Here is a 12,545-nt window from a genome sequence, read left to right as displayed (position 1 = left end):
TTTCTGTTATATCCACTCATTCATTATAAACAACAGTGTTGTTAGACTTCAAACAGGTATTCCTACTTGTTTCCTGTCTCACATACTGCAGTAAGTCGTCAGTTGAATCGCGTTTGTTTTCAAGAGCTTTGACCAAAACGCCAACTAGTTGGTCTATTATCAAACCCTTCACAGGTGACCCATCAAACGTCAAAAGCATTACATCTCATACGAGAACTCATAAAATGTTCATACTTCGAGCCCTTGCTGGCATTGCTAGTGTGGTGGCTTTGGTTGGGGCTGCTGAAACCAACCAACCTATGGATCTGGGCAGTGTACTTGGGAGGCATCCCAAGCTCTCTACATATTACAAGCTGATCAAGGTACGATTCCCTGTATTCAACTCAGGAAGACATCATATTAAATCATTTAGAAATTTCCTGATATTCTGATGCAACTACCCAGTTACGACGGTGTCACTGTAAGTCGAGTGCTATCCCTGGGCCGTAGCCTGATACTACGAAAACCATTCTAACATGTATCCAGATTGTTGCACCTTCCAATGATGCTTTTGAACAGATTCCATACTCAGCCCTCTCTAAAATCTGGGACCCAAATGATGCCAAGACCGCCACCCCTATTCTCCAGTATCATATCCTTCAAGGCACGATAAGTGCAATGAAGCTCAAGGCAGGCCCTGCTTACGTCAAGCCCACACTCCTTATGGACCCTAAATGGAGCAATGTTACTGCTGGCCAGAACATTCTCATCAACAAGCAGCCCGACGATGTCGTTTTTAGCACGAGATATGGAAACCGCGCTACAGTCATCAACTACGACATCGAGTTTCAAGGCGGCCTCATTCAGATTGTGGACAGTCTCCTGGTCCCACCGTCTGGTATGCTCCAAGTCCTTATGGCAAGCAAAGTTGAGTCGTTCCTTGGCGGGCTCTTTAAAGCCGGCCTGATGCCCGATCTCGCTGATCGCAAAGACATCACTGTCTTTGCTCCGAGAGACCAGGCCATGGAGAGCGTCGGAAACGCACTAAATTCTTTGTCTCCCAAGGAGCTGGCTCGCGTCATGGGTTACCATATAGTGCCTGGAAAGGTTCTTGTCTCAACTGATCTTGAGAATACTACGACACTCAAGACATTGACCGGCGAGGAAACCTACATCCGTCAGGTTGGTAACGAGAAGTTCATCAACTCGGCCAAGATCATAACAACCGACATCCTCATATCTAATGGCATACTGCACATTATTTCGAATGTCAACAATCCAAAGGATGCTGACGCTGTGCCCAACCCTACTCTGTGGGCTCAGAAGCCTGTCTTCAAGTCTGCTGGGGTTGACGACGTCTTCCATTCGGCCATCCCTTGTACCTCGGATTGCCCTGTGACAAACACGCCAGCACCTACACCAGTTGATCAAGCAGAGAACAACGCAGCCACTACACCATGGTTCAACACAAGGTCAAGCACTGGGGTGGCAGCTGCGCGTGCCACAGGACAAATTGCTCGTGCTGCGCTTGGTATTGTAGGCGTGGGTGCGGGCATGGTATTTCTATAGAATGGGGGATTAGGTGTGTTGCTTTGTTCTCTACATTTCGTTGAATTTGGTGTTTCCTTGGTAGTACATGAATCAATACCCCTACAGTCTTTACAGATAATGTTAATCCATCACTCCCTTGGATCTGCACGATACTCGGTCGGAAAGGAAAAGGAAAAGGAAAAGCTTGCGCGCACTTGCTTTTTCTCGTTGCCATGGCGTGAGTGTTAGACTTTCATTCGTGTTACACAAGCTTTTCATTAGACAGCCCTTACTTGCAGTTGAGCTGCATTGCCGGGCGCTTAGAAAAGGTCAATCCCAGAACTTACGACTGAGCTGCACCATCCGGCTTCCGCTAGCCATACCATTCGCTGTGATACGATCGCAGCCCTTGTCTCACCTGCAATCACAAACGACAATTTACCATTTCCAGCACAACAGCACGGCCCAAACGTCAAAGCGCAAGAGGCTCTAGGGTAAGGACCCTGTCACTGACAACCAAGGGCAACCCAGTTAGCTCGTGGGGTAGACAAGGTGAAAAGTCCTGAAAAGTGTCGCCGGTAGGGATTACAAGTTCGGTAGATAGCCTTGATGGGCAAGGCCCGATGGTGCGTGGTGGTGAATCAGGTGAATGGAGTGGTCGTCACATGAATAGGAAAGACTTTCGACACCGCCGCTTCATTTTTGACAGCTTGAAACCGATGGCATGGGCTCTATTAGTAGTGAGTGTTAGTTGGCAGATGGCAGATAAGTAGTGTCTTGTGGACTGGATGAAGATAGTAGGTTGCCAAATCAGGGTTGACTGACTCTACAGCAAGAACCTTGCACTCGCGATTCACCTACTCTGGGAAAAGACAGACAAGTGGCAATTATTTAGATAAGAGAAACCTGGCAAACCTGATTTGACTGTTTCATAAATAAAGCCCATGCTCTGGCGACCGAGTCAGGGCTACAACCAATCGAGTCCACACACTTATAGCACTCATCCCCACGATACGACAAGTAGTTAGGCCGGAACAACAAACGTAATAGACCCGCTCTAGAGTTCAACTTATAATATGCTGTTAAGACGGACCAACAAGACAGCCTGGTTTGACCAGCTAGGGTACTCAACCAAAGAGAGCGGCAGAAACACAGATAACATGAATCAGGGTTGTAGTTCGTTAGAGGTATCAGAAGGATGACTCTCACGGTGCTAACTCCGTCCAAAGAAGTGCCAAGCAGACAGAGGCACAGGCAAGTCCCTTCTGAGAATAAACAGAGGGGTGACATCTCTCTCTCTTCCTTCCACCTATGCGCCAAGTCGCCTCATCGCATGGTTGCTCCTCTGACTTCCGTTATACCCGACGATTCATCCTCCAGTCAGCTTTGCCTGTCGCTTCTGACAGTTTTCATTCGGGAGTCCACTGGCTGACCATATCATACTGTGCCGTGCTGTGCTCGACCAAACTGGGCCATGCTGGCCTCATACCTCCCCCCATCGCTTCCGTACTCCAGCCGATATGAATTGTGCAACCTATACCAGAGTACGGCCACCACCCATCGGCTGGAGCGTCTTTATTTGCCTGCTTCCTAGGTCACAGCTTCAATCCCGGAAAGGAGAGTGTGAGGGTGAGTTGGACGGTGGATATGCTGCTGCGTCCAGGCCACTCCCAAATCAACACCTGACTCCTTGTCTCCACTACTGCACGAAGTCGATTTTGACGTTACAAGTTTTAGATGGTAGAATAGGGCATGCTGTTTCTGGTAGTTGATACTGGCCCAGGGAGAAGGAGGAGCTCTCCTTACCCCAAGGAAGTTGAATGTGGCAGAGTAAGGCTGAGAGACGTTGCGGCAAGTGAGTGTTGATAAGTATTACGACAACATCTAGCTGTGAGGAGGGGAGGGCGGCGCATCTGGCTGCGGAGGAGGAACGCGCGGGCCTCCTGGAGGTGTCGGCGGAGGATCAGGGTTCTGTAGCTCTAGAGGCGAGATGTAATGGGCCATGCCATGAGTGCGAGTATAGACATGAGTGTGATTTTGAGATATCATGGCTGTGTTTGAGAGTTGCTAGAATTGTGGCTCGAGATAAATCAAGGCGATAATGCAAATATGCCCCTAGGTCTTTTAGAGTTGCTTGTTGGGTTTCTTGTTGAGGTGATGAGAAAGCTTGATCGACTCAGCCCAAGCACGAGGTTTATGTCAGTCTATATCACTACTGCCCCCATCATCTCCATCACTTGATGCGACACCAGCTTCCCAATGAAGTTCAGCCGTTTGTCCATTAAGATGGCATGACATGTACCTTGTCGAACAATTAACCCTCGATACCCACGTTTCTTAGCTTGATCAGCTGGGCAAGATGCGGTTATGCGCGGTACCCGTATCCGCTGCCGCGGTCCTGGATCAGGCCTTGAAATACACAAGGCCTGTCGCCATTTCAGCGGATCACCATGTAGTTGGCGATGCGGTGCAACATTGACACACGGCGACCGTACCCAGCCCACATGGTAGCTAAACTACCTAGCTAGGGAATTATGAGAGAGTATGAAGACTCTACCCACCCGAGAGTATTCCGAGCAGTCAAGTAAACTTTCGGACCGATGGCCAATTAGTAGGGTAAGTAGAGGAAAAACGCTAACAAGGCAGCGGTGCGGGTATGGATAACGGTATTGGCATGGGTGCGATACCTTCATCGGCGATTTCAGCCTCAACTAGAGTAAACGCTCATGCCATTGAGTAGGACCCTTCAACGGCAGCACTAAGACAACCAGCGGACATCCGCGCAGGGTCTGTCCGTACGGATGACATGTGTGGACAGGGGCAGCGATGATATACCCTGCCCATAGTAGTTTAAAGTACTGTGCCAGCTGTGATTGACCTTCACGATGGATAATTGAAGATAGCATTAAGCCAAAAGAGCTGTCAGCTCCTCAGCACAGCAGCCAAGGGCCTGATATCGCTGAAATTGTGACCACAGGACAGTGATCAGACAGCTCAGCACAGCAATGTTACACAGTTGGACCATGGGTCCTCGGAAGCACAACCGACTTGGACCCTGCAACGCGCACATCTTCCATGCAACTGGAATCTAGACTCAAAACATCGTTGAAGGTTCTCCCTCCTTCTCTCTCCTCTATAGGTTTCTGTGCATCAGATGTCCCGAAACAAGACATGATCCGCAGCAGGGCATGCCTCCCTCGTACCATGCCACGCTGGCCGGCCATGCGAAGATCCTAAAGGGGTAATGCGATAAGGTAGTCGAAGTCCGCGCATGGGCGGGAGTGCAGTCCGTCTGGCCTCAGAATCGCTTTGTGTCGTGGTGCGCCTGTATTGATTGTTGTTCGAGTCTCGATCAGACGTGAGGAGACTTCCTGGCCAAGTTAGTGCGCAGTCGACGAAACGCTGCACCGCACACCAACCCCAGTATTGCAGTCGGCTACTGTGTGGATGGATCACATGTAGCCGATTGTTTGGTGGATATACGATGCGTTGATGCAACGGCTGGGGGTGATGTGCTATGTATGGTTCGGCGGCGGTGACGGTCACAGTGACTGATCGGTCAGCACGCATGGCGCATATTAGGATCTATTCATAATAACATCCTGCCTGCCTGGCCAAGGCCAGAGATTGTGCTGTACCCACCCAATCCATGGCATGCATCCCGTTAGTAAAGCGCTAGCCAAATGTCGCGCATCGCAAATTGGCAAACACTGCTGAACAAACCTCTGCAATTCAGCTACGTTCGCCGAACCCTGCGTCGACAGGCAGGCTACGAGTTGGCCTTCCGGGGTAGGGGAGGGGAGAGTGTGCCACCATGTGGTAACAAAGCGTGGTGCAGTGCAGGCTTGACAGCGGCCCCTCTTAAACGGTGGCCTAGACCCCTGCTCGTCAGTCCTTGGATCTTGCTTGCAGCGGCTATATGATGGAATCGGGCCTCAGCCCTATAATAGAAGCCGGTCTGTTCGGCGTGGTGAAGAAAACAGGAGGATCATGTCGTACGTTTAGGCCAGGGTGGCCGAGCGTGTGTGGTCGCCGTTGACCCTCATTTGCTCCTAGCAATCCAGCACTCTTGTTGCGCTTCCGTGCAAAGAAAAGTTTTGTTTCGAGTCAGGTCTCGGAAAAGGACTTGAGTCCTGCCAAGACGAATCTGGCCAAACGACATGGGAACGAACCCTCGTGTCCCCACACCAGGTCCCGTTGGTTGTGAGTGGGGGAAATGTTACAAATGGTATGTAGATGAGATCTAGCGATCCCTGAATGGCCGACATGCGTTCGGGGAGAAGCATTAGCTGCAGCTCTAGCAGCAGAATAGAGCCTATCCCACTTGCCGGGCACCCATGCGACATAGCGACATGTTGACCTTGGATTCGTGGGATGACACAACGTCGGGGTACACTCCCTTGTTCGCCCTGTCTGCCACGACACATACATACTCATAATTAATGCGCCGGGAGCGAAATGTGCGACATCACACAAGATGGCCATGGCCTTGGTCATTGACACATTTGAAACTAGTTGATTGGCAGGTGGCTGGTTATATCGTAACGGAGGGGCAGCTCCGAATTGAAACAAGGGTATGATAGGCCAGAGTCCGAGGAGTGTTTGACGAAGCACTGCCACCGAGGTTTGCTAGGTGCATCATGATCTAACCTAACTGTCAGCGTCGGCGCACCAATCGTTAGATTCACAAGTGACAAACTCGTTTTCTTTTCCTTCATGGGAGCTAATTAAAACTTGGGGCCCATGCCTCTGCCCGTTTTCCTCGCCTCGTAACGCCAAACGAAAACCAATTAATTACATTTTGCTCTTAACAGCTTATCGAGGATTGTTCCCCCGACTGCGAGATCGACTTCGGTCGTCATGGCCATCAATACTGCCGCGACGTCTCGTCTCGTGGTCATCATGTCGGCCAGCCCCTTTCCGTCTTGGAGATCTCGAGCGCGACCTGGATGAGTAAGAATTGTTAGAGCGACTGCGATACCGGCCGACCCCATTACGCGAAGTAGGTCCAGCAGACGACCTAGAGGGTGAGTGGGATCCCGGGCGATATACATCCGACCTAGGACCGTATCGACTTCCTGGAGACATGCGCCGGCGGCCTCTCCCACTACTCATGCCATTATTTCCTCCCATACCCGCACCAGGTAGACCCCCACGGCCTCCTGAGAAGGGAACTCTGGGGTCAATATTGGCCCCACGGCGAGCTGTTGGAGGAGCAGGAGAAAGCTTCCGTCGAGGCAGCACTATAGAAACGTTGACAGCTGAACCGTCTACCTGTGCCTCGTGCATATGAGAAATCGCAGCTTCGGCGTCTTCTTCGTAATCATAGAGGATGTATGCTGTACCACGGTTTGTTGCGACTGTATATTGTGATTAGGTGTTATTCCAACAGCAAGGGTCTGGTGATCTTACACGTTCTGTTCATAGGCAGGTCAAGGTCTTTGATGCGCCCAAACTGCCCGAAAATCTCTTGAAGATGTGACTCATTGATATTCTTAGAGAGTCTCTCCACGACAATCTATTTGCGACAGTTTAGCTCATATAATCAGAGACCCCAAGGAGTAAGCATACCTTGGTGCTCCTGGCAGGCGGCGAACCGCTTCTGCCTCTATCACTACGCTCACGACCTCGGCTGCGACTACGACTCGGGCTTCGACTTCGACTATTACTGCGGCTGCGGCTCCGGCTCCGGCTCCGGCTCCTGTAGCGGCCATTTCGACGCTGGGGCGACGGAGAGCGAGCGGGCGAGCGCGAATCGTGTTGGTTGCGGCGCTGGGGGGATCGGGAACCCTGAGAGCGTGGAGTAGGAGAGCGCGTGCGCGACCTGTGACGGTCACGGGATGGCGATCGTGATGCCATTTGGGAGTTGGGGATAGATGACCGTAGCGTAATTTTTTTTTATCGCGTGTTGAAGTTGAAGGAATTGACGTGAAACGCGGGAAGTGGCGGTTGAACAGGCATGTTTCAACGGCCGGAGACTTCTTTGACAGGTGGTCACGTGATATGCTGTAACGCGTCATATCTGACCCAGCTTCACTTATGCTATCTTACCATTTGCTCGGCAATGTCCTTCTTAGACTTACCTAAGCTGAAGAACGAAAAATCCACATTGGTGCATTGTCGACCACTACAGAACTAGGCTGGTATCACTGTGTATATATTGTCTCCTATCTTCCGAGGTTGTGAGGGCACTTTGATAGCCATCCGGATACCCTATAGCCTTGATATGTAGTGCATTTAGACACTAACTATCTGAGCTGGGAATACAAAAATAAACAGTCTACAAGTGCGGTGTACACAGCTTGAACTAAACCATTGATTTGGTCTTCTATGCTGTTTACCTATCTCTAGCTTTTCTGATACCGACCGAGGTTGCCTTGTATCGATAGTCATAGAAACCAGATCCTGATATGATGTGTCTGTACTTACGGATAGACACAATGTCGTCAGATCATACAGCAACAGTTTCCTTTCCGTTGAAAGTGGAATTGACATCAATGGGCATATGGATAACAAGAACTTGTGGCTTTTCATCTTTTTGACATGTAGTTAAATATCATGGTATGTACAAAGTAGTAGGTAGACCGTGTTTTCGTGTTGTAAACGGCGGACTCCGCTCACAGATACCAGGGCTCATTGCAAGTATCAATCGTCATGATAAAGATTTCTTATCGGCATGATCAGAATCAAACAGATCGGTTCTCAATGGCGTTGCGTCGTTCTGTGACTCTTATGTGCATAATGTTGAAAGATCCATTGTATGCATCTCGGAAGGGAAATATATGTCTTGGATCTCGGTCTAGCTCCTAAAAGTGCAGTGTGCAAAGACATTAAAACTAGGTAGGTAGTTAGTTATGTACGGATGGTGATGAGGCATTATCAATCTATTCATCTACTAGGTACTGAACAAACACACCCTGCGATGGCGCCAGCCGAGAGGACCCATTACTACGGTACATCGAATCAAGAACCATTTTGGGACTTTGTCGTCGTTCTTCGCCAAAGTATATGTTGCTATCCATGTGTAGAGAGGCTCCACCCTTGGGAGTAACCACTCTACATCTTGGTTTAGTTCGTCTGATGTCGGCTGCACACATCGTAAGACAAGCTTATGGGTAGGGTATCAGAATGTCGGGTACATAATTGAGGAGGTATTATCATGTGATTGAACTTATGCTGCTAAGAAAACTCGTAGGCATTCCGTCAGAAGGTAGAGGAGAGAACCGTTGACCTCCAACCACGCTCGTAACCGACCTCGTCTTGCCAATGATTCCAAGAGCCCTGTCAGCTGATTCTTGCGCCGATACGAACCATGCAGCAAGACAAATCCCGAATCTGCCGGTCAAAATGCGTCAAAAGGTATACATCTCAATTAATCGGGGAACGCCTAATCTCATACATCCAGCCCTGGCCAGCGTTGCAGGAGTGATGCTGAGACTGCGTCGTCAGCAGACAACCCCAAGAGCAAAGTCGCCAGCACAACATGACCGGGACCCAATGTGAACAAACTCCACCGTGCTCAAATCATATTCCATTGCAATAATGGCCAGTTGCCCAAAAAAAGTTCCATAACCCATGGTCGTAGCTTGCGATTATTCGAATTCGTCATGTCCCAAGCGTGTGCATCGTGAGGACCAATACCCAAAGCTTTTATTGGGCTTTTAACGGGTAGCCACAACTGAAGGAGAGTTAGCTGCATATCCATGGTATTGTTCGGGAGGAGGTCGTACCAGAAGGGACAATGATGATGACCAGCAGAATAATGATACCGATAATCAGGCACATGCGCATCTTCATATCCTTCCACCACATCTGCTTTCGGACCCTGTTGGCTCCTCGGCGGAAACCTTGTGCTGAAACAGCCAAGTTGTCGGTCTTATCCTGCAAAGCGTCGAGTCGCTCACCACGTTGAGATACCTTGTTGATATTGTCACGCATCACACCCACGGTGTCGTCGATTTGCTGGCGAGTATATTAGTAAATGTCTAATTTGTTGTACACCGCGAGGTCTGATTGGCTATAGCGTTTGAGGTTGGGGGGCATTTTAGTATCGAGAGCTAAATGACGCTTGGCCCAGAATGACAGAAGCTGACAGAATGGGGATTGATCAGAATAAGCAGAGTTCAGACTGTTTGCCTGCAGAATATCCATGCTATACTGTTTGCTAGATTGGAACAAGTATCGCATGGTTGTTTTTTGAGCAACAGATTGATGGCTCTTCACTCAAACATGATCATCGTCTTTCGCTCGCGGGTTTCGGAAAGAGACGTCATCCATCGTCAATAACCTTTGCCGCCAAGTGTCGCAACCCATAACCGCCCGAAAAAAAGCACCATCGCATCAATAAAATCATTGGGAAAAAAACTTACAGCTTGCAGCGCCTGCGTCCTAGCATTGCCGCCAGTACCCTGCTGCTGCTGGGCTCCAGCCTGGCCGCTGGGGATATAGGGGTCGTAGGGGGCTTCCTGCTCAGGCATTTTGGCTGTGTTTTGTGAAGCTGTCGAGCGCTAGAAAATAGCAATGGGGTATCAATCGAAGAAGCGCAAAAAATGGACGATGGACGAGAAGGGGTTTCGAGATCAAGAAGTCGTTGTCGTTTCGTGCCGTGTTGTTGGGATATTGTATGCGAAAGAAGGAGGTTGGCGTAGCGAGAGGTTGGAAGAGGGAAGTTGATTATGAGACGTTGCGCTGGTTCAGGCGAAACGAGTAGTGAGTGAGTGAGTGACCAGGTTGCACGGAGACTACCAGTGGTGAAGGGAACCTTAGTAGGGAAGGGCGGGTCGGGGCTTGGTTTGGGGCGCTGCTGGGTGACGAGGCCCCCGAGAGGACCGGGCTTTAGAAGTACTGAGCCTGAAATGGCTCCATTGGTGAGGTCGGGTGGCCAAGTATCTCTACATACTTTGCCGGAGGGGTTCAATGTCTCTGAACGACGAGAATTTGTCCATTCTATGGATTCTTAACTACGGCTAGCTGGTTTGTGTGTAATTGTGGTGTTTGATGGTGATTGACAATCTATTTTTGGCATCTGTGAAACTTCAACACCTTATCTTGCTGTGGATGTCCTCTGGCTTCTGGGGGCTTCCCATTAATTTAAGTTGTTTCCACCACATATCTCGGATACTGCACTTGATCAACTGCCAAGCTCACGGAAGCTGGGGAGTAAGCGGATACACACTGGCTATCCGTGGTTCCCTGAGTATCAGTACCTAACAAGGCTGATCAATGGTTGGGTGATATTCTCATGTGATGCTTTGTTGTGGCCGGGACATCTGCTTTTAGCCAGCGACGGAGGGGTGTCGTATTCGTGTTGGACCATCAGCCACAGCTACCAATACGCCGCCGCCACGATCATGCAGGCCATACAGATACTTTAACTTTAATGGACCCAGAATCGTCATCAAACGTTAAGCTTGTCCTGAAACAACTCAGTACATTCAGACACATGAATAAGACGATTCATATCACAAGTGCCCTAATGACCCTTCCAATCAATGATGCGAGATAGGTCCCTGATGCTAAAGTAGCCTGTAAATTTGTGTCGTTTCCGGTGTTTCGCGACCATCCTGAAACGACTGGTACATTCTCTATTCAGAGTGTATAGTAATATAGACCCTAACGTACCTGCCTATATAAGACCCTATAGAAATTACAGGCGTCCTAACTGTTTGACAAGAAGGTAGATGGACCATTGGGGTGTCATTGTCAGTGAAACTGTGAAAAATAACACCAACAATAATTCCCCTTGATCATGTCACAACATCCTTCGATTATCTCTCTTTGCATAAAGCGGTCACATAACAGTCAAGATGAATACAGAAAATGTGTGCCTACACTCGACTCCTTTCCCGTACTAAACCTGTCTTAGATCGATTTTCAACGTGACAGGGACTTCAATAAAGCTATAGAGCAAAGGCCACCGCAAAGGCTCTTTGTTTCGAAGCAAGTGTTTCAAAGGCGTCAATAGGAAGCCACATTCGGCAAGCCGAAAGGTTGACGCACTGATATCGAATGTCCCGAAATTGCTAATAAGTTCGAAGGATATGTTTAGAACAGTGGTTATCAGATGCGCGATTATTTCTGAACTTCGAGGAGTCGGAGGCCACTGTATCAATGTAACGAATCCTGAATAAAAGGCTAGCAACCCCCGATTTTCACTAGGCTGCTCGGTTCCTTGGAGTTACGTTTCGGCCAGGGTGCAGTATTTCGGGCAAGGGTTCTGTTGATCACTCCTTAGTAACCAATAAATATCTACAATTGTAATCCAGAATTGTGAAGATCTCGATCGTTTAACTATACCCTACCGATGCACATCTGCTTTGTATCAATGGTCTGATAGGAGCAAATCGTGGGCAATATCCAAGCCTCAGACAATGATATGTCAGTGTTCTATGTATTCGGCCGAAACACGATAACTGTGATCTTCTCTTAACCTCTGATTAGAATGATGTGTGTATGTCTGCTTTAGCATATTCGTGACAAACATTGCAACCCTTCTTTTCATCGTACACTAAGCACATCACAACAGGGCATACATTTATTGCGTTTCCACACTGCATGCCATCGAACTGGCTATAGAAATATAGACGAGGGAGGATCCAATGGCAATTACTGTATGCCTACAAAGTAATTACAGGGGACTTCAGAGCATGTGTGCTTCTTGCAAGGTTCGGAGGATAACCTCGCTTCTATATATATTAAACTCGTGCCGATCAACAGCTATAGATCCTTACTGCAAATAACACTCTACTGTATTAGTTGGGTTAAACCTCCAGATGAACAGTTATAGCATAGTGTTGCTGTGAGCCTAAAACAGTAGTCATTCAGTTGTCATAAGGACGGAAAGGCGTCTGGAGGAATGACTTAGTGATGGGCAATGGCCGCTTTTGTAAACGATCGAAACATCGATTTCGATTCAATTTACAAGGATGATCGATCAATCCCTTAACATGGCTACACTCCGAGTCTGATGATCCAACTGTGCAAGTCCGATGTACATCTTAAAGATAAAACCTGCAAGTTACGGTAAATCAAACCCT

At 48.8% G+C, this 12,545-nt stretch overlaps 3 protein-coding genes across 3 annotated transcripts; 1 reads left to right on the top strand and 2 right to left on the bottom strand.

Annotated features, from left to right (window-relative positions):
* Positions 1-224: 224 nt before the first annotated feature.
* Positions 225-1,548, top strand: FGSG_08535 (uncharacterized protein; the record flags this gene model as incomplete). The annotated part of the gene is made up of 3 exons (XM_011321921.1): positions 225-362; positions 413-460; positions 526-1,548. 3 exons carry the CDS (start codon positions 225-227, stop codon positions 1,546-1,548), a joined length of 1,209 nt encoding a protein of 402 aa, XP_011320223.1.
* A 4,644-nt stretch (positions 1,549-6,192) lies between these two features.
* On the bottom strand, positions 6,193-7,627 carry FGSG_08536 (uncharacterized protein; the record flags this gene model as incomplete). The annotated part of the gene is made up of 4 exons (XM_011321920.1): positions 6,193-6,869; positions 6,922-7,027; positions 7,134-7,515; positions 7,593-7,627. The coding sequence occupies 4 exons, from the start codon at positions 7,625-7,627 to the stop codon at positions 6,325-6,327; spliced, it is 1,068 nt and encodes a 355-aa protein (XP_011320222.1). The 3' UTR covers positions 6,193-6,324.
* Positions 7,628-8,679: 1,052 nt separating this feature from the next.
* FGSG_08537 (uncharacterized protein) lies at positions 8,680-10,168 on the bottom strand. Its single transcript, XM_011321919.1, has 3 exons — positions 9,879-10,168; positions 9,240-9,471; positions 8,680-9,187 (listed from the first exon to the last, which is right to left on the bottom strand). The coding sequence occupies exons 1-3, from the start codon at positions 9,984-9,986 to the stop codon at positions 9,171-9,173; spliced, it is 357 nt and encodes a 118-aa protein (XP_011320221.1). The 5' UTR covers positions 9,987-10,168; the 3' UTR covers positions 8,680-9,170.
* Between the last annotated feature and the right edge of the window lie 2,377 nt (positions 10,169-12,545).

Source organism: Fusarium graminearum, chromosome 2 (genome assembly GCF_000240135.3).
Source record: "Fusarium graminearum PH-1 chromosome 2, whole genome shotgun sequence".
Taxonomy (NCBI): Eukaryota; Fungi; Ascomycota; class Sordariomycetes; order Hypocreales; family Nectriaceae; genus Fusarium; species Fusarium graminearum.
This window is presented reverse-complemented; position numbering and strand designations above follow the sequence as displayed.

Coding starts and splice junctions, on each gene's coding strand:
- FGSG_08537 (XM_011321919.1), bottom strand. CDS start 9,986: ATGCCTGAGCAGGAAGCCCCCTACGACCCCTATATCCCCAGCGGCCAG. Junction 9,472..9,878: donor GGACGCAGGCGCTGCAAGCT/GTAAGTTTTTTT, acceptor TATACTCGCCAG/CAAATCGACGACACCGTGGG.